At 36.6% G+C, this 21,600-nt stretch overlaps 1 protein-coding gene across 4 annotated transcripts in view; it reads left to right on the top strand.

Moving 5' to 3' along the window:
- The window catches only part of CNTLN (centlein), a 203,810-nt gene that overhangs the window by 10,858 nt on the left and 171,352 nt on the right, over nt 1-21,600 (top strand). For all 4 annotated transcript variants that reach the window (XM_082783244.1, XM_082783245.1, XM_082783246.1 and 1 more), the window contains exons 2-3: nt 7,914-8,002; nt 20,341-20,425. In XM_082783244.1, the coding sequence (XP_082639370.1) occupies nt 7,914-8,002; nt 20,341-20,425 (174 nt within the window). The remainder of the gene's footprint in view (nt 1-7,913; nt 8,003-20,340; nt 20,426-21,600) is intronic.

A 21,600-nucleotide genomic window follows, 5' to 3' on the forward strand; every position in this document is an offset into this window, starting at 1 on the left:
GAAGATTACATTAAGGAATTGGGGATGAACGTGGACGGAGATGCACTTATTTGCTGGTGGCATCTGTTTTGAAGCTGTCCATCTGGTCAGGTCCCATGCAGTTGTCTTACGGCTCTATTGGGCAGTTAGCTGTGGCAGTTACTGTGTGTGAGTGACTCTTGTGAACCTGAAAACAACCTCATGTTCTCTTTGCAGCCCAGTGTGTATAGGGCACTATGATTTCTTGTGAGGTAATGGTCAGTCTTATCTTGTAGTCACTTTTTTAGGTTTTTGAAAAGCTTAGCACCTCAAAGATCAGACTTCATAAAGCATAAGAGTGTTCTGTGCTATATGACCACTCAGGAAGACTGGGTGGGTTGTAGAGAAAATACCTCATATTTATTAATGAGTACATGACTGGAACACGACAGTCTTCACCAAGAAATACTGACAGGATAGTATCAACTCCGTTCACGCTGGCAGCATATTAGCAGTGTATATTCAAAAGTGACATGAAACATCATGAAGAAAGTCTGTCACTTGCATGTAAAATGTATACATCAGCTTGATTAAAGGCCTGAGAAGAAGCATACTAGATGCTAGGAGAGTCCAAAACATACTAACGGTGTTCTTGCATGTGTTTCAATGCTTACACCAGACACGTTATTTCATGCTTTTTCAGTCTTTGTGAAATGTAATCTGATACTTGCTCAGTCCTGTGTGCTACTTTGCATTTACGTATGGATTCTTTCTTCCAGCATGATGGTGATGTAAATTTCACTCAGTAGAGAAATACTCACTTCATAATACGGAAAACTGTCAATGTCTGGTATTGTAGAGTTCTTAATACAAATTACAGTAAACCAATAGCTCCCTCTGTCCTCCCAGCTGTTTCATTTCCCCTTTTGGGGGTATCCACAGGTATTTCCTGTTTAAAATTTTAAATGAGAGTTTGTGTCCTTTTCTAGCAATTGTTCCAGGGAGTAGTTTTTTTTTTTTTTTTTTTTTCCTTTTTTTTCCCCTTTTTTTTGGGGTTGTGGTGATTGTTCTGTTGAATGGGTATTCTACCTCTGATTTCAGAAGGTGGTGTTTTGTTTAGTAAATTATCATTTGTAATGCTTTAAAAATTTAGGGTATGGTATGAGCCCTTCTAATAGTTAACAGACTTTGAAATAAAGTAAAAGACCAGAAGGAATGCTGCTGACTCCAAACTGTAGCTGAGATGCTTGATGTGTGATTTACACTAAAGGAGTTTTTTCAGTTTATCCTTCTCAACACAATTTACTATAGACATGTAAACAAAAACGAAACCTATATTTAACACCCAAATTCATGAATGAATTGTTCCTGTGAGCAGAAAGATATTTTTTATGTTTTTGTCATTTTCACTGCTAAATTAAAAGTTTTTTTCTATCAGAATTCAGTAGCATTGCTTTAAAAGAATGTCAGCTAATTCTCCTTGATGAAGAGGTGTAAAAATACTAAAAATTTTCTAAATATGGTAACTCGCTTTTTAGTTTCCTGTAGACAAATAACTGTGTGCAATATTTAAACAGTTTTACATACTTTTGATATCAGATGTCCAGAGCAATATTTATGCTTGGATTTCTCTTCCAAGAAGGAAGGAAACTGATTGCATTGAAATTAGTATATTTGTCTTGCTCTGCTTGTAAGCTTAAGCGATGCTGTGTTTTGTGACTTAAGCTAATGTTTAATAAATTCATGATTTTACTTGCAAGCAAGTACTTAAGCTCTGGCTAGTCATACCATATAATCTTTGTCTGTGACTCGTCTTACGGTTGTCCCACCTTCTGAACTTCTTGTTCAAAATCAGTTACAAAAATCAAGTTTGCTTTGCAAAGAGCAGGTTCAAGACCTAAGTTATTGTTTATTTCTGTATGTCTTTCAATATGATGATTGACTACTTTCACTGTAGACTGAGGGAAAAACCCTCTTTTGTATGCAGTATACTTAATTTTTTGCTCTGTAATTCTCTAATTCTAGCATCCGTACCTGATCATGGGATAAGCGTCTTTATCTGACATCGGTTGTGTTGTGGATAATCTTAGTTTTAATGAGTAATTTGCAGTAACTTTCAAATGACATCTGTATTCTGCGTTTGTATATAAGTTCTCAGCTGTTCAAGGTACACTCTCTCTGACCTCTTGAGCCGCTAATGTACACTTGAGTAAGTTGAACGTTCCTTGGGTAGGCTGAAGATTGATATATCCCAGGCCTTGACAGCTGTAGTGTTTTTCTGTGCCAACTTCAGACTGTCTAAGCAGCCCTTTTTCAGAAGAAATTGTTTGGCTCCCAAGACCATTCAGGGAACAGCCTTACCAAGTCCATTAATTGTGCCAAGATCTTAAAAAGACTATTTAAACTTCTTTCCATCTTAAAACTGTAATAATTTTTGGCTAATGCTCATATTCTGTTGTACGAAATACATATACGTACTTGAAGATTTAGATGAAACAATTTTACCTCTAAAAATGTTTGACGTGTTAAAGTGAAGTAAGTCACATTTCGTGGTAACTTATTAATAGCATTACATTCTCCTAATGTTTAACTGTGATAATGAGAAATTTAATATGCCTCCATGTTAAATTTCTTTCTAGTCATTGAGGTTCATAGATTTTAACTGCAGATGGTGTTTTATTTTGTTATTGGTAATATGTATTTGAAGGCACAGCTAAATATTTTGTCCTTGCTCTATTGGCAGAAAGGCCAGTTAGGAGAAAATTGCTGTCTTTTCTGTGCATTTACAGAAATACTAACATGCAGGAAAATACATTTGTTCATTTAGGTCAGAATATTTGATGATATATTTACCACATTACAGTTTTAAATACCAATTCTTGCCATCAGAAATAACATTTATTAACATGGTGTCATGGTGTTGCTCTGCAGTTGCAGAAATTTGTGTGATTTTATCCTATTCACAGGCAGGCCACCTGGAAAGGTTTTTTTTTTTTTTTAATTGGGCACTACTTATCCTGTTCTGTTCAGCTGTTTCTTTGAAGTTTACTTTGTGTATACTATTCAGATTCAATAAACCTTTACTGTGAGCTTTTTTTTTTTTTTCCTTCTATTTAAGTTAGGGTGGCTTTTTTATTCCTGCTTCATTTACTGTTCTTTCAGCACAGACAAAAATGTGGCAGAACTTAGAAGTAGCAATTTCACCAACATGAGTAAAACTTGGAGCCCATCTGCAACTATTTCACAGACTACTTTCAAAGCTGTCCAAGGAAGAGAAAATGATTTGAGGTTAATCTGAACTGCTTATATAATCAAAAAAAGATCAATCATACAAGTCTGTCTGTGTTCATCTCTTTGAAACTTCATTATTCTGAATGCTATCAAAAGGCTAGTATTTGTTTGTGTTGCAGCAAAGTGTAGGTAGGAATAAGGTTGCCAGAGACTGAATACATGTTGGACGTACAGCAGAAATCAGAGGAAGGTTGTGAGAAATTCCCTCTCCTGGTACTGTACATATATACTTCTTACATATTCACTAGAAACAGTTCAGTATATATATTGTAGTTCTCACTTGTGTGCAATGGGGGAATGGTGTATTTAGAAGGATGTGACTGGAAGTGACACGTTGGTCTTTTGTCATCTTGTGTGGCACTGTGCAGCTCCCCAGCCTGAGGTCTGGAGATTGTAGGAACCTCCAGGACAGCACAAAGGGCAGTCTCTCCTGCTTGTGATGGGTCTCATGGTACTGGATAATGCTTCTTGGAGTCTTTCAGAAGCCTGAGTCTCTCAGCTCTTCTAATAAATAAATGAACAGAAAACTCAACAGCAACTTCTGTGCTGTTGTACGCAGGACAGTAAAGGCAAAAGCTAAGGAAGACTGGTGGTAAGTAAATCCAGTTTCTTAAAAAAGCAGACAAAACTAGACTGAACAAAAAGCCTATGAGCTGGTAAATTAGCATCAGTAATTTTGTTTGACTCCAGGTTTTTGAACATTTGTGGTGGAATACTATTTGTACTTCTCCGTGCTGTAATGATGTCATGACCCTTAGACTAATTTTTTAGTCATTTTAAGTAGTTAAGTGCAAAGGTACACACTGAATCATGCATGAAAGATATAAAAAAAAAACACGTTCTTTTATCAGTTTAGCCCTGCTCTTCATATTGCTGATAAACTGAGATTTGAATTAAAATTATTTTGAAATTATAGTTAGTTTATTAGATATAGAAGTTTATTCCTACGTTGTGGTTCAAAAATTTCTTTATAGTTGAACTGATGCCATTTAGAGTGTAATAACTGCTGACTTACTTAGTGTCCTCCTAAATCATTTAAAAGAAATCACATTTCCATTGCTGTTATTTAGTGAGTTTTTGTTTGGCTTTGTGTGCTTTCTTTGATGGGCCCCTGAAAGAAGTACAAAACGTTTTTAGACATCCAGAATGCACAGAATCCATGTTCTTTATAGATCCTAATGCTTTTTGGAAGCCTGCAGCAATTTTTCCAAACCTGAGAAACATTTTTATTTTTCATTTTGCTTCTGCCTGTGAAGTTGTAGAAAACCAGAACATTCTAGAGAAAATCCATGCTGTTTGGATATTAAATAGGCCAAGTGGCCTCAGCGCAGCAATCCGAAGGCTGCACCCAGGTGCATGCAGATAGGTCATGCAGAATCTGCAATCTACACACACTGTGACTTTTTAGATGACATAAGGCATTTACAAGACTTCCCATTCTGTTTTTTTTTTTGAGGAAAAAAATCTAGAACTTATATAGACTTTAGACTGGGTAGATAGAAATCCAGGGTTGTAGCAAAAGGTGATAGCTCTCATTGAGAGGGTGTGTTGTTTGTTTTCAAAAAAGAGGTGGAGAATCATATTTGTGGCCTGATTTGAGTAACCTAATTAATATGATACCATTTGAGTTCTTATTTATATGACACAGGCCTAGTTTGGGTGTTATCTTTTTGCAAAAAGCAAATGCGGTCATCTACTGTAATGCACCATAATCCTGTTAGTTATCTGTTTGCTTGCGTGCAACAGTCACTGGACAGTCATTATACTGCTAATCTAATTTGTTAGAGTACAGTGATGTCTCTTTCAACGGCTTTAAAAGAGTAGTTTGTGCCCCAATTCTCTCTACATGAAATTTTTGTTACCATTGTGCTTTTGTTTGCAATTACCAGAAATGAAGTCTCCCCATCAACACTTCAAAAGTTGTGTGCATCTTACAATGGTAGATAAAACCAGAGGAATTTAACATAAGACAAACTCTTTTTTTTTCTTCATGCTGTAATCCAGTTTGTGTGTAAGCTGGTAATAACTTGAAATTGTAGTATCTTTATGGCCAGAGTCTTTCTTTTATTTACTTACTAACACAATCAGATGCCTAGTCTGATTTGTGGTTTGTATTAGCAATGCATTCTTAAAATAGGTGGGTGAGATTTTCTGGGTTTATAGCAATGCGTTATTAAGGCATCAAATTTTCATAAAGTTTTCTTTCCTGTGCTGTTGAAGAAGTTGGTGGTATTTAAAGATTTCAATGCATGTCAACTAGGAACGACAGTATTCAAAAGAATAAGATATTTCTGAAAAAAAAAGTCAACACAAAAAGTCAACTTGCTGCCCTCAGGATCCTAAACTGCACTATTTCAAGGTCACTGGAGCCAAGGCTGCCCTTGAGTTTCACATTCTCCACCAGTCCTTCCTTGGTGGAGAGAACAAGGTCTAGCACTGCACCCCTCCTTGTTGAGAAGGAAGTGGTCACTAATGCATTCCAAGAACCTACTGAGTTGCCTTTGCCCTGCTGTGCTGTCCCTCCAACAGATACTGGAGCGGTTGAAGTCCCTCATGAGGACCAGGGCTGGTGAACATGAGGCTGCTTCAGTCTGTGGAAGGCCTCAGCTGCTTGGTCTTCCTGATCAGGTGGCCTGTAGCAGACCCCCACTACAATGTCACCTGTCCCTTCCCTCCCTTTAATCCTGACCCATGGGCTCTGTCAGCTCCTCACCCATCCCCAGGCAGAGCTCAGTGTTCTCCAGCTGCTCCTCATCTCCCCTGCCTGTCCTTCCTAAGGAACCCATATCCCTCCATTCCAACACTCCAGTCATGGGAGCCGTCCCACCACATCTCCATGATGCCAATAAGATCGTAGTCCTGCAGGTTTGCACACATCTCTAACTCTTCTTTATGCCCCATGCTACGGGTGTTATCATAAAGACATTTGACATTTGAGATGTGCCCCCAGTGAACTCCTTCGTGCTGCCCTTCAGGTGCTCTCCTGCTGACCCGTGACCCTTCTTCAGGCTCTGGGCACCTATCACTGATACTGGTGTCCAGCTGGGAGAAGCGGGGTGGATTGAGGTTCTCGTCCCCCCACAACTCTAGTTTAAAGTACTCCTCACCAGCTTGGCAAGCCAGTGACTGAAGATGCTCTTCCCCTCCTAGGACAAATGGACCCCATCAGCCACCATCAGACCAGGTTCTCAAAGTGAGTCCCATGGTCTAAGTAGACAAACCCCTATCTGCACCAGCCCTGTAACCATCTGTTGATTTGCCAGATTTAACTGGCCCTTTCAATCCCCTTCCCTTTGACCAGGATGAAAAAAACTACCTGTTCCCAGGAGTCCTTTACTGCTGCTCCCAGGTGGCTATATCTATTTTTATAACCATAAAAAATGAGAAGCTGGGTAAAGAGGAAATTAAGTGGGAAACCCATAAAGAAGCCAAGTGGTGTAGATTAAGATAGGAACTTAGGTCTTCTATTTCAGATCTTAGTCAGGGTTAAAACAAATTTGTTCAGAGGGAAAATGCTGTGTTGGTTATCTAGCTGACATTAGTGAGCTTCTGGTTAACAAATGAAATCTGTGATATCCAAGGATATTGTTAGGTTCTGGAAGCTTGGAAGAAAAAGGAAGCAGAGATACTGATAGCCACAATAGTGGTGATTTTCCTTTTAGGTCATATATTGTCCTCATGCACATGCTCTTTAAGATTCAGAAATAGCAAAAGTAGCCTAAGCTGCACCTTTCAGGTGTTTCCCCGTTTCCCTGTGATTTTTACCTAGCTGGAAATATGATTGTTTTGCTATATTAATTTCTAATTTAACGTTAGGCTGTGGTTAGTAGGCTTGTTCTTAGCATATGTACATAAATCATGGAATAGACTATGCTTTCTTATTTTTTTTCAGCAAAATTTTCTTCAATGTTCTGCTGATCTGTTGTAATATTTTTATATAATTAACACATTATGATTTTAGTATCTAACATAACTACATGACTATCACTGCTTCCAGTAATACTGCTGTGTTGGAATAAAAATACACCGGTGCAAAATAACATCTTTTGTGTAGTAGAACATTCAAATCCAGAAAAGCTTTTAGCAGAGATTTAACTTTCACAAACTTTCTGAAGTGTATTTAAAACAAAACACAACAGCAAAATTGTTTTCTTGTTCTCATCTGAGATTTTTTTCAGAAGCTTTAAAATGATACAGGATAGCTGAGCGGATGTGAGACAGATACACGGCCTGTTTTCAAATAAAATCTTAGAGCTGCAAATGGTAAAACCTGAAGCAAGTATTCCAAGCTCAATTTTTATTAATAGAAATTAGAAGTACTAGGGACTGATGCAGCAAAATGCAGCCTTGTCTGAACGATGTTGATTTTTGCTGCCTTATTTGCATACTCTTGCATAGTTGATTGTAGATCTTGGTCTTCCTTCAAAAATTCTGTGTGGTTAAATTTCTGTTTGTTCAAGAGAACTCTTTACTATGTTGTTATTTCATGAGAAAGTGAATACCTTGTAATTAATTCTCACTAAAACAGTATTTATTTATTTATTTATCTTTTTTTTTTTTAATAATCATGTTCTGAATATTCATGGAATATCTTTTTTTTTGTTGTTTATAAAAGCTTTAGCATAACACTTAAAATATTTTTGTCTTTTTTTCTTGTTTTTAAGGCTGATAAAGAATTTGTGTGGTCTCTGTGGAAACGTCTTCAACTGTCAAGTCCAGATTTAACACAAGCTGTCAGCTTGGTTGTGCAAAGGTGAGTTTGAAGATTTAGCATCATATTTTAAAAAACAAACAAAAGTGCTGATACCACACTTTTCATCTTTTTAATTGGGAATAATGCAGGATTCTAATAATGTATTACAAAAAATCCATTGTTAAATTTTGTCAAGAGTTTATAGAGTATTTTGCAGATTTCCTTTTTGGTTTAAGTTGAAATGTATTTTCAAGTCTGTTTTTACTGCTTTACTGTGCTGCAATTGAATTCAATTCTTATTTTATAAATGTAGTGCATGTTTGGATTTTCTGTTGAAATAGCAAAAGGAGGTAAATGACATTTTCTGGTGTCATACATAGTTAGATGACAGTTAAATGTGCAAATTATGTTTATTTGCTTTCTCAAGGAAGCGAAAAGCTAAGGCACGATAAAAGAAGAGATGACCATGCAATTTAAGTAATACTCCTCTGAGGATGCTAATGATGAGGATTTCCTCATATTACCTACCTCCTAGCATCTGACCGCTATAAATGTTAATTAATCATCACAGTGTATGATTGATTGTTTTAGAATGCTAATATTTACAAATTCATAACTTTTGTAGGCCAAAGATAAGAAAAATGTGAACTAGTTGGTAATGTGGCTATCAAAATTCAATCACTTGATTCTCTTACGGTCAAAGGATTTGTCTGTTCCGTGTCTCAGGATGCCACAAGATTCCTCTTATAAAATTAAACATTTTTTTTAAACTTCTTTACAATAAATCATTATGTTCTTTAGCAGGGAGTGCTTTTACTATAGTGTTGTCTCTCCTGTTCATCCTCTGCATTGCAAAAATAATGAAAATTTTGTTTAAAACATAGTATGACCAGAGCTAATTTTAATAAATATTAGCTAACTAGATCTAAGAGTTGTTGATATCCAGAGGAAGAAACTGATCGTTCAAGCATGTGTGGCGTATGTTAAAACAGCTTGTACCTAAGAATTCAGATGCCATGACCAGAAATGAATCAAGAATGGCTTGGGTTGGAAGGGACCTTAAAACTCATCTAGTTCCAACCCACCTGCCATGGGCAGGGACACCTCCCACTAGATCAAGTTGCTTAGGGTCTAACCTGCTCTTGACAACACCTTCAGGGATGGGGCATCCACAACCTGTCTGGGTGACTTGTTCCAGTCTCTCATCACCCTCTGAGTGAAGAATTTCCTCCTAACCTCTAATCTGAATCTCCCCTATTTTAGTTTTAAACCATTCTCCCTTCTCCTGTCATTATCTACCTGAGTAAAGAGTCCTTCTCCATCTTATTTTTTTTTTTTTAAGACTACTTTAATTATTGAAAGGTCACAATGAAGTCTCCCCGGAGCCCACTTATATCATGGCTGATCATCCCCAGATCTTTTAGCCTTTCTTCACAGGAGAGGTGCTCCAGCCCTCTGGACCTGCTCTAACAGCCCCACATCATTATGGTGCTGGGGGCCCAGACCTGGACACACCACTCCAGGTGGGGCCTCACAAGGGCAGAGCAGAAGGGGACAATCCCCTCCCTCCATCTGCTGCCCACCCCTCTGCTGATGCAGTCGAGGATGCAGTTGGCCTTCTGGGCTGCAAGCATGCACTGCTGGCTCATGTCGAGCTTTTTCTCCACCAGAGCCCCAAAGTCCTTCTCTGCAGGGCTGCTCTCAGTGAGCTCTTCTGCCAGTCTGTGCTCATGCCCTGACCCATGTCCAGACTTGTTGAACCTCCTGAGGTTCACATGGACCCGCATCTTCAGCCTGTCTAGGTGTATAAGTTTGTGTATATAGGCATATTTTGTATGCCTTCTCTTTCAGAAGAACATACTACTGCTTTAGAACACCTCTTGTGAACTCAAGGCTATGTATCTATATTGTATATTTCTCCTGTTTCTCAGAGTTATGGAATTAAGAGGGAAGAAACTGCTTTCCCAGCATCTTTTTAGGTGTTATCTTTACCCTAGAGAATCTTGGAATAGGTTTGTATAAAACCTATTCAGTATACAGGAGTTTTATTAATCATGACTTGAACTTTGTGGTTGCTTTGATTTGACAGATGGAGCAGTAGTGTGTATTTTTCTCTTTAATTGATGTAGCTTCATCTCTTTTTCCTGAGAAAGGTTTAATTGCCTCTTTGGAAATAATTTCTAGCCCACTTTTCCTGTGAATCTTCTGCACAACCAAATTACAGCCCAATTCTCCAATATTCTCCAATTTCTCTAGCTGTAGCTTTCAGTAATCTTTTCCAAAGTAGTGTCTGTTTCATGACTTTACCTTTTTGCACTCCTTTCACAAAAGTTTTTTCTCATTTGCCACTTTATAGCAGTAAATACAATTATTGATATCACAACAGTGTCAGTTTATCTCAATTCAGATATGTTGATTAGGTATTCTTGTAATTTGCAACTTAGCACTGTTGCTGGCCAGAAAATTGTAGGATGGGTGAGTTTTTGGCTTAGTTAATGTAGCAAAGATACTTGGATTTAAAGGGGAGAGGCGGGATTGTTCTATGTAGTAGTAATTTATATCTGATTAGAAAAAAGAAAAAAGCCGAACTCTTCTTAGAGACTTCTCTCCTTTCTCAGCTGTAATAGGAACATTGACCCTGTTAATAACATTTTCCAAGTTGATAACGTTCTCCATCTTTGCTTTAACTACTAAGTGATTTTGGAATAGATACAAACAGAATGGAATGGATGAATGAACTTTTGTTGTCTCTGCTTGGGACAGTGTGACATGGGTGCCTCAAATGTTTGTGTAGCTTTATTTTCAATGTGTTCTACTAAAAAATCCATCACCAGTAAGCTTTCTGTGCTCACCTTCATTACAGACTGTCTGAGAAAAGAAGCCAGCTACCTATTGGAATAAAATTGTATCTAAGAAGGTGTAGTCTTTCTGTACCCCAGATCTTGTATATAATGAACCAGTCAATATTGCCCAATAAAAAAACAGCCAGATTTTCTTTAGGAGATTACAATATCAGAAATAAAAAGATGGAAGTGTGAAAGGACAAAATGTTCCCTTACATCCTTGTATACCACGGGTGCATAAAAAGAAGACAAAAGAAGTATGTATTAGAAATAGAGTGGGCAATACTAGCTACACAGTCAGGTAATTTATATTTGTAACACTGAAGTATTTGTTATAGTATCTTTTTCTCTAATAAATCAGGAAAAAAAAAAGGCATAATTTGGAGGATGTAGAAGGGAATTAACAGTAGGTTTCTATTATTTGTCTGCTATTTTGAAGTGCTTTCATGGTCCCAAAATAGAAGTTCACCTGCCCTAAAATTGTAAAAATGTAAGTGGTGCCTTTTTATGGCTGTGCTCTTGATTCCTATAATACACCAATGATATTTTACTTTTCAGCAGTCTTTGCAGTTCTTGCTGCATAACTGTAACTACATTCCCATTTTAATATTCAGATATAAACAAAAAAATATCTTTACTGTGCAAATGAGAAATGCCTTTGGGATATGTAAAAGCCTCCAGGTATTTTCAAACAAGCCATTGTAAAAAGTACATCTCATGTTAGTATACTTTCCAGCTACTTTAAATACTATTGATCTCCAGTGTTATGTAAAGAGCATGCTATTTCTAGTTCACTGCCTTTGGAAACATTCTTTTTTTTTTTTTTTTGATGATGAATTAAAAAAAAAGGTCTTAGAATGCTTAGAATGTACCTTTTACAGGTAAATTCACATGTAAACTCAGAGTCAAGGTTCAGATCACAGTATCAAAGGTTCTGAAACCTTTTGGAAACTTTCAGAGCGCTCCTTAGGACTTCTACAGTACATGAAATCTTGCCAGGTCAACAGATTCTGATCTTCCTTTAGGGGTTTCTAGCTGACTCCGTTCCTTTCTTCTGAAAAAGAGGGTGTAGCAGGGTCCATTACTTATCAAACTATGGCAGTGATACAAGACCTTGTGGAGATATAGCTGGAAATTGTATTATGCTAGGTGATATCCTTCTAAATAGGTATACATGGAAAACTTTCCTTAAATTTATTTTTCCCCAACTAAATTCCATGTGTGCTGTCTTGAAAGATTTAGCAAAGAGTGGGAATTAATTTATCATTTGGGGCCACTCTGAGAAACAGTCCCAACCTAACAGTAGTGCCAGTAGATGAGAGAGTTGTGTTGCTCTTGCTGAGGAGTTAATTCTTTCTAAAGGTGTGCAGATAGAAGAAAACAGGCCTAAAGAGCAAGTCATCAAATAAACAAAAAATTTTGGGGAAGATTATTGTAAGAAGTTAAGCTACATTTTGCTGCATCTTGTGGATAACAAATTGTTGAAAAAACATGAGGTTGGTATAGATTCCTCACTGACTGAAGATGTGCAGATGCACTTAAAATGACAAGTACTTTTTATGGAAAAGGATAAGTGAATGCTTTGTATGTATGAGCAATATAGATTGATGCTAATTGAAAAAATAATTAAAAAAAATGTAACTTGCTTTTTTTGAAGGGATGATAAATAGCTTGCAGAAGTTTACTTAAACCACTTACCATTTTACTCCTGTGCAAATTACTGGGAAACAGTATGACAGAACTAGGAAGTAAACAAAATCTAAAGCATTTTTAAAGACGATTACCATTTTGTCACTCTGAGTTTAAAATGAAGTGGACTCCCTTGTTATTATCACTCAATAAAGTGGATGGAATAATAGAGCATAAGGGTACAACCTTTCTATCTAAGGTCAAATAATTGAGATTGTCTACAGTTGATGAAAGTTTAATATCCTGTTTCATTAAAAATTCTCAGAACATTGAACATAAGTCAACATTCCATGGAGAAGAAAGTATTATGCAGCTTGCATGTGTGCATATCTGCATATCGGAGCACAAAATATTGACATGATAATTGCAGTCAAGCCTGATTGAACAGTGGCCTCTGGGAATTCAGCTGGTGTTGTACCAACTGGATGGCTGCTCAGGACACAGTTTGAAATGCAAGGTGCAAGTTAGCACTTTATTCAGCACAGGCAGGCATCATTTAAAAATCCTTGGGGGAAACCCTGGTGATGTGCAGATGTTAAAGCAGTCTGTTCTGAAGTGCTGATATTTTAAACACTGTAAGAGAGTTGTGTATTTTAGATGAAAAATGTTTGCAAAATTATTAGGGAAAATGTCACTTTATTTTCTTTACTACTCTAGTGTAAAAATACATTTAGTATTTTATGTGCATTGCTTAAAATAAGAAACAGGAATAAATCATCTACCAAACTAAGTTAGAAATAGAAGAAAAATTATATTTCTATAATGATGCTTTTCTATTTGTTATACATGCTGGTATACATGATCTGGTAATAAATATAGTTCTATAAATAATTTACTAAAGAAACAACTTCATTTTACAATTTTTTTTTTGTAACCAGACCTTATGTTATTTCTGTTAAGAAACAAGGATAGACTTACTCAATTTTGATACAGAAAATATTTGCTGTCTCAGAGGAGTGCAATATCTATGCCATCAGTTTAAGTATTTGTTTTTACTCTGTGCAGTCCAAATCTTTTAAAAATACGATTTGTAATTATTAGAAGGAGAAGGAAAAAAATGAACTAATAATTGTGTGCCATATAAAATGCATTATGAAGTATAAGCATCTTCTAGGATTGGAGGTGAGAATAAACTGTACGGGTAAATGAGGACTGTTTACTTCTTTTTTTTTTTTTTATCACAATAGGTGCACAGAAACAGGGCTCTAGTTGAAAGATAAAGGCATATGCACTGTTTCTGCTAAACACTAACTGTACAGCCACAGGGATTAATGTAAATTACAATATTGGTGTCATACTTATACATTATTATACATTGACTGTATAATGTACAACTTTGCACATGGGCTATTCATTGTCTATGTAGTAACAACACTGAATGTATGCACTTGTGTAAAGTATATATGCAAAGCAGTTGGAAGTGTGAAGACCAGGAGGGATGACAGTTACATTAAATGGTGCATCGCAGAAGTTGACTATAACTTTTTTAAAAATAAGCATATGTTTAGAAGTGTATATATTGTATATAATATATATAATTTATATACATATATAATACATATATGTATTATATGTATACATATATAATACATACATATATGTATTATATTATATATATGTATGTATTATATAGGTAAAATACATATACTATTAAAATAAAATGTTTGATTATCTGTTACCACATAGCTCCAAGTTCTCAGAGTACTCTTAACTTTCTTGATTATTTAAGGCCAAATCTGTAGAACCTGCTCTGTTTGTTGTTTTTTTTTAATCTTGCTATTTGTAAAACTGAAAGGAGGTATGCCATTGATTTTTTTATTAGATAAAATTGTTTTCATTAAAACTATGTAACGATGGCATAATTGCATGTAACTTTGAATTATTTTTTCTTGAAAATGGTTAATTGCTTGACTTATTAAGACCTGTGGTAGGATATAATACGATTCTCTTCCCAGAATGCTTTCGTTGAAGATTCTAGGAAACATACTGTCTTACAATACTTCCCCAAACTTTTTTGTTTTGAAAATCTTTTTTTGTTTGTTTGTTTTTGTTTGTTTGTTTTTGCAATGATTATACTGTTTCAGAATGAGTATTCTGTTTCACACCTCATTGTGAACACCTAAACGTTTCCTTATAGTCTAATGTTTCATTTTTGACAAGTCATTAAAAATGGGCCAAACCTCAAAAATATTATCCTGTCCTGTTGTGTAATGTATAGCACAACACAGGAAAATATCATATCAGGAAAAAACTTGAGCTTAAGAATATTTTTTCAGTTTCTTCTTTTTTTAGAAAGGTAAATCTATATAATCTTTGTAACTAAATACAGCTGTGTTAAACATTTGAAATAGGTAGTACTCATGGGAAAACTGATTGGAGCTTAAAACTTGTACAAATTGACAGCCTCTCTTCACTCCATTTTTCATCCTAAAGAAGTCTGCAAATATTCTTAGCTCACATCATTATTGCTCATCAGTGGTTCTAATTAGCTAAACAGGAGTTTGTCTCAGTCATTGATCATCATCAGCTTCTTGACAGTGCCTGAATTTTTTCCCATATTCCAGTGGACCTTTTTTAATATGTTGGAAATACATAACGACTCAATTAATAAAGTCAGTTGAAGATTTTTCTACATGTTTCTTAAAAGGAGGAGGAGATGACTGCAGTTCTTAGCTAATCTCATTTTAAGGCACAACAACAGATCCAAATATGATATGCAACTTCCAGTAACATTACCTTGAGTGTCTGTGGGGAACTGTCTTGTAATGAATATTGGAAGTCATCCTATGCCAGCAGGAGGAGCTGCTGATAAAGTTCCATGTGAGATTTCAGCTTATGCTTTAGTCTTCTGAAGACATCCGTCATGTGTGTTTGCGTTCTTAAAATTATTATTATTATTATTATTTTCCTTTTTTTTTTTTTTTTTCTAGAGCGGCGTGTGATAACTAATGAAGCTATTTTGGGGGATATTATACAACCTGCATAATCTTGAGAATCCGGAAAAAAAACAACCCACCCCTCATAGCCAAAAAAATCCTTGAATTTACATTAGATTTTTTCCATTTACCCCAAAGGGCTGTGCTGCCATTCAGAGGGACCTCAACAGGCTGGAGGGATGGGCCAAGAGGAACCTCATTTAGATCAACAAGGGCAAGTGCAGGGTCCTGCACCTAGTGAGGAATAACTCCAAACACCACCACAGGCTGAGGGCTGACTTGCTTAAGAGCAGCTCTGCGGAGAGAGACCCGGGAGTCCTGGTGGACAGCAGGCTTACCATGAGCCAGCAATGTGCCCTTGTGGCCAAGAAGGCCAACAGTGTCTTGGGGTGCATTCAGAAGGACATTGCCTGCAGGTCAAGGGAGGTGATTCTCCCTCTGGGTGGGGCTCAGCCCTGGTGAGGCCACACCTGGAGTATTGTATCCAGCTCTGGGCTCCCCAGTGCAAGAGGGACATGGAGATACTGTGGTAAGTCTAGAGGAGGGCTATGAAGATGATGAGGGGACTAGAACACCTGTCATACAAGGACAGGCCAAGAGAGCTGCCTGTTTAGCCTGGAAAAGAGAAGAGTGAGGGGAGACCTCATCAATGGGTGTAAGTATCTGAGGGGAGGGTGTCAAGAGGATGGAGCTGGTCTCTTTTCAGTTTTGCCCAGAGACAGGACGAGAGGCAATGGGCACAAATTGAAGCACAGGATGTTCTGACTGAATATGAGGGGGCACTTCTGTACTGTGAGGGTGAGAGTGCTGGCACAGGTTGCCCAGAGAGGTTGTGGAGTCTTCTCTGGAGATATTCAAAATCTGCCTGGATGCCATCCTGCGCAATGTGCTCTACATGTAGGTGATCCTGCTCGGCAGGGGGGTTGGACAAGATGATCTTCAGAGGTCTCTTCCAACCTTGGCCATTCTGTGACTTATGATGATGATCATGATAGATCTTTATTTTCAAACTTTGTTCCTTCACAGATCTTTTCCAAGTATTTGGTTGAGGATCATATAAATAGATAAAATACAGAATTTAATTACAAATGTGCTTTGGACAACTGGCTCTTCTGTGCATGTGTTTACATATACTGGCATATTTTTTGCTTAAGTGACTAATAAAGGTCTGCTTTTTTTTTTCTTCTCTCCAGTCTCACACTTTATTCTTAAAACCTCTTTGGTGCAGCCTTGTCCTAAAGTTACAGGGCTCCGTAAGTGCTTGACTACTGATAAAACACCAGAATTAGGTATGCATACTATTTTTCAGTTCTCAAGAGAAATCTGTTCACTTGCCTGGTTCTTGGTTGGTTTATTCCCTTTCTTCTCCTTCTCTCTTTAAAATGAAAAAAAACACCTGTAGAATTCTTTTGAGACTTGCTTTGAGGTATCTGCCTTGACCCATCAGGTTTACAGATCAATTAATCCATTAGAAAACAAGTTTAATAAATTTTAAAGTGATGATTGCATGGCTGAGTTAAGAGGTTAGTTAATTATCCAGTATTTGTGTTTAATTAGGCTTAGTTTTAAAAAAAGGTTGGCTCTCTGAGCAGAGGTAGTGATAAGAGGAGCTGGAAAGACAATGGCAGATTGTGGATGGTAGGTGAAGTAAGAGTGCTGAGAGCAATGGTTTAATGTAAAAATACAAAATAAAAACAGCTGAACTGAAATGGGGAGGGAAGTAAATCACTGTGGGAGCAAAGCATGGATGGGACATTTCAATCAGCAGTTGAGGTCAGGATTCCTTTGAGGACAGGAGGTAGCATTATTCAGTGGTTTGTGTATTTTGTATTGTATCGTCCAACTCTGTGTTGGATGCATTACTATTCTAAGTATTTCATAGTAGTGACTTACTTTTTTGTTTGTTTTCTATAGCTTCTAAAGTTTTGTTTCAAGCAGAGCAGTTATATGTACATCTAATCTTAAAGTCTTGATTTTTTTTTCCTAGTTGTAACTAAGAGGTGAAGAAACTTGGAGTAACATAATATCTACAATTTAGTATGCATCACTTCATCATGGTGTATTGTCATTACAAGAGAGAGAGATCCTTCCTCCCAAAATATTTGAGTTTTGTGTACAGCAAACACTAACTTTGAAAAAGACGCCTGGTAGCTGCTAAGGGTAATTGAGTAAAGAAGCTGAATATGAGGAAGCAATGGTAGTTTTAGGCTGGAGCAAACCTTTAGCTCTTTTAAGTTGCATAATAACAGACAGTACCTATCGTGAGTGGTAGACTTGTTTCAGGAATGTGCAAACTTCTGTGATGAGCGTTAGACAAGTATCTACACTCTGAGTTTTTCTTACACTTTATTATTAAAATTACTGTAAAGATATCGTTACATTGCAAAGGTTAATAAACTTTTCAGAAATATTTTTTTTGAAACCTGATAGTTTGAATTCTGGAAATTAGTGTTGTGGTTTAACCTTGGTAGGCAGCTGAGCCCCACACAGCAGCTCACTCACCCCCCTGCAACAGTATGGGGATGAGAATCAAAAGGGTAAAAGCGAGAAAATGCATGGGTTGAGATAATGACAGTTTAGTGTGTAAAACAAAAACTGTGCAGGCAAGCAAAGCGCAATAAGGAGTCCATTTACAACTTTCCAGATGCTCAGCCATTTCCTGGAAAGTAAGGCTCAATCACACAAGGTACTTGGGAAGACAAACACTGTAGCTCCAAACGTCCCCCATTCCTGTCTTTCCTCCCAGCTGTGTTACTGAGTATGACACACATGGTCAGCCTGTGCCGGCTGTCCTGACTGTGTCCTCCATCAGCTCTTGGTGCACCCCAGGCTCCTCACTGCCAGGACAGCAGGAGGAGCTGGAAAGGCCTTGGGTCTGTGTGAGCACTGCTCTGCAGCAACTAAAATATTAGTATGTTATCAACACCGTTTTGGTCAAAAATCCGTATGAAGAAAATAGCTCAATGCCACTCAAAGTCAGTGCAACTAGTTAGGCATTACTGTTAGGGTGGGTCATTTTTAATTGCATGTTGAGTATTATGAAACCTCTTTGTTCTGTTTAGTCTCTTCTGTTGCCTTTTTTTGTCACTAGATTTTTCTTCAAAAGACATCACAGTGTAACCTTTAGGAATACATGAGATAACTTCATATTTACACAGATCTCTGTAAGTACAGTCCACTTACATGTAGTTTAGTTTTATTAGGTATTCAAAGAGAAACTATGGAACACCTTCTGTACAATATATTTCACAGCTCACATCTTCCTAGCAACATATCATAGCAACTCCTTGATGCTTGTGATAGTAAGAGATCAACCTCTTTTAGGTCAGGATCTGATACGCATTTTCCTGTTTAGTTTCTTCTGGAATACTTGTTGAATATTAATGTTTTCACTTTTCTCTCTTAATTACAGCTTCTGAATTATTTTATCTATAGAAATAGATTTATTTATGCCATACAACTACTTAATATCCTATACATTTATTTTTTCTCCAAGGTATGTGTAATTTAAATACATATCTTTTCAGGCATTTTTTCTTTATTCTTTTTTGAATGCTACAATGCATCAGTTCTGTATTTGCAGTAGGAGATCATTTACTATCACACATGAAACCTTGAAACCTTGGTTCCCAAAACCCTTGCTGTAAATTCTATACCATTTTTACTTAATTCTTTATTTACTCAAGATCAGACTAGATATTTTAAGTCATTATTTATTTAATTTATTTAAATGTATATGGTATTGAATGGCCTACAGGGACACTGGTCTTTAGCCTTTAAAATCACTCATAGGAGTAGAATATGCAGTTAATGCTGGAGAACAAAAATTGCCCATGTCTGCTCCCTGTTACATAATACTTTGTTGCTTCAATAGATTAAGCTTTTTGGACACAGATGAATATTCTTATTCACTTTTGATCAGATTTACAGAGTTAGGAATGCCACTCTTCCCTTCCTTTCTACCTCTGAAAGATTCCCATTTTGGTGGAGCAAAAGCTGCACAGATAGGATTCTTTGCTTCTAGGGATGGCTTATGTCTAGCAATAATGGAAGTTTAACTGTATAATGACAGCAGGGATGATCTGAATGAATTTCTGCTTATTTGCCACCTGTGGTGCTTGGGATACCTGAAATTGGCCATTTTTCACTATGAGAATAGTACATTTCTCGGATCATTTGTCACAGATGCATGTGACAGGAATATCTGCATCCCTACTATTAAACCATTCCTTCTCTTTTTTTCCTGAAAGAGAAGCCAGTAAGCAAAGTAGTATTTAAAACAGTTAAAGGAACAGTATCACAATGTGATGAGGTCGTTCTACAAAGTGTTAGTGACTTATCAACTGGTTTTCTGTGAAGTGTTGTGAAGATTATTATAGCCCTGTACTTATTACCACATTGGAGAGGCTCTGCTCATTCGTTATGCAACCTTCCCAGTCTTCTTTATCTTGTAAAAATTATATATTCCATCCATGTGTAAGATAGTAAATGGTAAAATTGTCATCTATGATATTCAGAAAAAAGGTTGTTTCAGACAGAAATGCTGTGTAGTCCAGAGAAGGACTTCACAAGTCCAAACAGCTTTGTGCGTCTCTTTTACCAAGAAGGGAAAAGCATTTTGTTCAGTCTGTAGACAAGTGTACTTTATGCAGCTGGGGAGGAATGAGACAGATAATTTTAGCTATTTAAAAATGTATTTTAAGACCTCTTGCTTCAGTTTCTTTTAGAACAAAGTTGTGTTAGCTGTTTACAGATGTAATTTGCTGTCACTTGCCATATGCTCCCTGATTAATTCTGCAAGGCCTGTCAGTTTCAGATAATTTAATTTTCTGTGCTTTAAAATGACATTCATTATCAGGACATGAAAAATTCAAATGATTAACTGCAAATTATGACTAATAAAGTGTCTATTTTTTTTGTTTGTTTCCAGAGAAAAGCAGAAAGCTGAAGTCAAGGACAGAAAGGTATTAGAGATTTTGCAAGCCAAAGACAGCAAAATAGAAACCCTAGAACAGGTTAGTATTATATTTAAATAGAGCAGTCAATAAACTTTTATCATTGACATCAAATTTATATTTCTTGAGATGCAAAAATATTTTGTTGCGTCTTAAGGTGAAAGTCACAGGTGATTCAGAAATTATAGCCTTCTGGTAAAGTGTCAATTAAACTCAGAAAAGTTGTTCAGACAGTTGACCGGTTACTTAAGAAGTTCCTCTGAGTTTAGATGAAACTTCTTCTGGAAAGTTTTAGTAAATTGATGCCTAATTTTACTTCACAGAATGATCCAAATTTGGATTTTAATCTAATAGAGTTCTGACTACGTTTTGGATGTAATATGCTTTTGGTTGGAAAGATTTTTCTATTCTGACAAGTGCTTTAAGCAAAAATAAAACATTTCTGGAGTAATGAGGACTAACCATTTAGTATACTAAAAGCAATACAGCTAAGTATTTTAGTGTTACTAACATATAGCAGTATTAAGCTAACTGTTACCATAAACTGTATGACAATATTGGCAAATCTGAAGTGACATACATAAATGAAACGTCTGTCATATATGTTCTTTACTGAACTGCTTGTTCAAAATAAAAATAAGTACAGTGTATCAGCACAAAATTAAGTGAAAAACATGTATGGAAACAAGCTGTCAGTGAAATTGAGGAAATGAGCTCATTTCTAAAAACTAAATTAATTATTTGAAAAATAATCAAAGCTGTTGAATTCCTCACAGGATTTGAAGTATTATACTTATGTAACCAATACTTACAAGCACTAAGAAGAAGCAGAACACCTTTCTTTTCCTCATGAATCTCAAATGACTTCCTTCTCAAAACTATGAGGAAAAGAGAGTTTGCTTTTCATTACTAAGAATGTTAATAAGGAAAAAATCATGATTAAACCAAGTGTAATTTGGGGGGAGAGAAAGAGAATTATAATTACAGATAACAGCTGATACCGTAAGCACAGACAACAGTCTAGAGTTTGTTTTCAGCTGCCTAAGTCCATCCATTCCTGGGGATAAAAGGCTCGCTGATAAACGTAGTTGTTTTTATAGAATCATAGATGGGGTGAGGTAGGAAGGGGCTTCTGGAGGTCATCTGGCCCCAAATCCCCTATTCAAGCAGGAGCAACTTACCCAGGACCATGTCCACATGGCTTTTGCCTATCTGCAAGGAAGAAGGCTCCACAG

Source organism: Aythya marila (genome assembly GCF_965140915.1).
Source record: "Aythya marila genome assembly, chromosome: Z".
NCBI classification, from domain to species: Eukaryota; Metazoa; Chordata; class Aves; order Anseriformes; family Anatidae; genus Aythya; species Aythya marila.